Source organism: Terrapene carolina, unplaced genomic scaffold (assembly GCF_002925995.2).
Source record: "Terrapene carolina triunguis isolate 2854851 unplaced genomic scaffold, T_m_triunguis-2.0 Scaffold105, whole genome shotgun sequence".
Taxonomy (NCBI): Eukaryota; Metazoa; Chordata; order Testudines; family Emydidae; genus Terrapene; species Terrapene triunguis.
In genome coordinates, this window is record NW_020664456.1 from 421,705 (window position 1) to 423,068 (window position 1,364).

Consider the following 1,364-nt stretch of genomic DNA (forward strand, 5'->3'; position numbering starts at 1 on the left):
GACTCGAGTTTGACCTGGCGGCAGGAAAAAGGACAAGTGTGAGCAGGGAACTCTCTCTAGCCCGGGGTCTTGCGCGCTCTGACATGGGCTTGGCAGCGCCCTGCCAGAGGTGCCCGGACAATAACGGAGCCAAGGGGTTTTAACTCCCTCTCCGCAGCGAGAAGCCGGTTTCTCCAAGGACCGCAGTTTGCTCTTGAGGGACTGGACGGGAGAAAGTGTGTGTGTGTGTGTGTGTGTGTTTGAACGGCATTTCACCCCCGACAAGGCTGGGGCGCGAGGGGGACTTAGATACCCGCTTTGACTAGAGATCCGGGTGTTTATCGTGCCGGCGTCTAGGCGGGTTTTACAAGGATCCGGGTGTTTATAGGGCCCGCTTCTGGGGGTTTATTGGAGAGATCCGGGGGTTCATAGCGCCCAGGTCTCGGTGGGTATTGAAGGGATTCCCTCTGAGGGGCCACTCTGCTTGTTTCTGGGTTCTTCCCCTGCCGTTCGGGGCAGCCCGTGGCCAGGATGGAGCTGAGATCGGAAATGCCCAGCGTCCCCTCTGCGCCCCCTCCGGTGCCCCCCAGCTCGGTGGCGGCCGCCGCGGCCGCCGCGGCCGCGAGCTTGCCGGTGACCGTGGCCGGCAGCCTCCTGCGGGGCCCCCCGCTGCTGCTGCGGGCGGCCGAGAAGTACCCGCGCACGCCCAAGTGCGCCCGGTGCCGGAACCACGGCGTGGTGTCGGCGCTGAAGGGCCACAAGCGCTACTGCCGCTGGAAGGACTGCATGTGCGCCAAGTGCACCCTGATCGCCGAGCGCCAGCGCGTCATGGCCGCGCAGGTGGCGCTGCGCCGCCAGCAGGCGCAGGAGGAGAACGAGGCCCGCGAGCTCCAGCTGCTCTACGGCACCGCCGAGGGGCTGGCCCTGGCCGCGGCCAACGGCATCATCCCGCCCCGGCCAGCCTACGAGGTCTTCGGCTCCGTCTGCAGCGGGGCCAGCGGCGAGGGAGGCGCTGGGGGCTCGGGTAAGGGAGCGACCCCCCTCCAGGACAGCTAAGCAGGGGCTGCTACAGGGACTATCTACCTACCCCCGTACACCCCATCCATCCCCCCTACACCCCATCTGTCTATCCCCATACACGCTGTCATCCACCCATTTATCCCTCCCCATACACCCCCTCTAGGTATCCATCATCCATCCCCATAAACAGCATCTAATCTATCTTCATACACCCCATCCCCATATACCCCACCTGTCTATCCATCTAGATACATCCCATCTGTCTGTCCCTATACTGTACTATCTATGGCTCCCTCTCTCTCCATACACCCCAACTATCCATCCCCAGCCACCCCATCTGTCTATCCCCATACACCCCCTCTATC

At 63.5% G+C, this 1,364-nt stretch overlaps 1 protein-coding gene across 1 annotated transcript in view; it reads left to right on the forward strand.

The window, feature by feature from the left end:
* The first annotated feature begins 528 nt into the window (after positions 1 to 528).
* The window catches only part of LOC113406569 (doublesex- and mab-3-related transcription factor A2-like), a 2,352-nt gene continuing 1,516 nt past the window's right edge, over positions 529 to 1,364 (forward strand). Inside the window, exon 1 of the mRNA XM_026651891.1 lies at positions 529 to 1,003. Coding sequence (XP_026507676.1) covers positions 529 to 1,003 — 475 coding nt within the window. The remainder of the gene's footprint in view (positions 1,004 to 1,364) is intronic.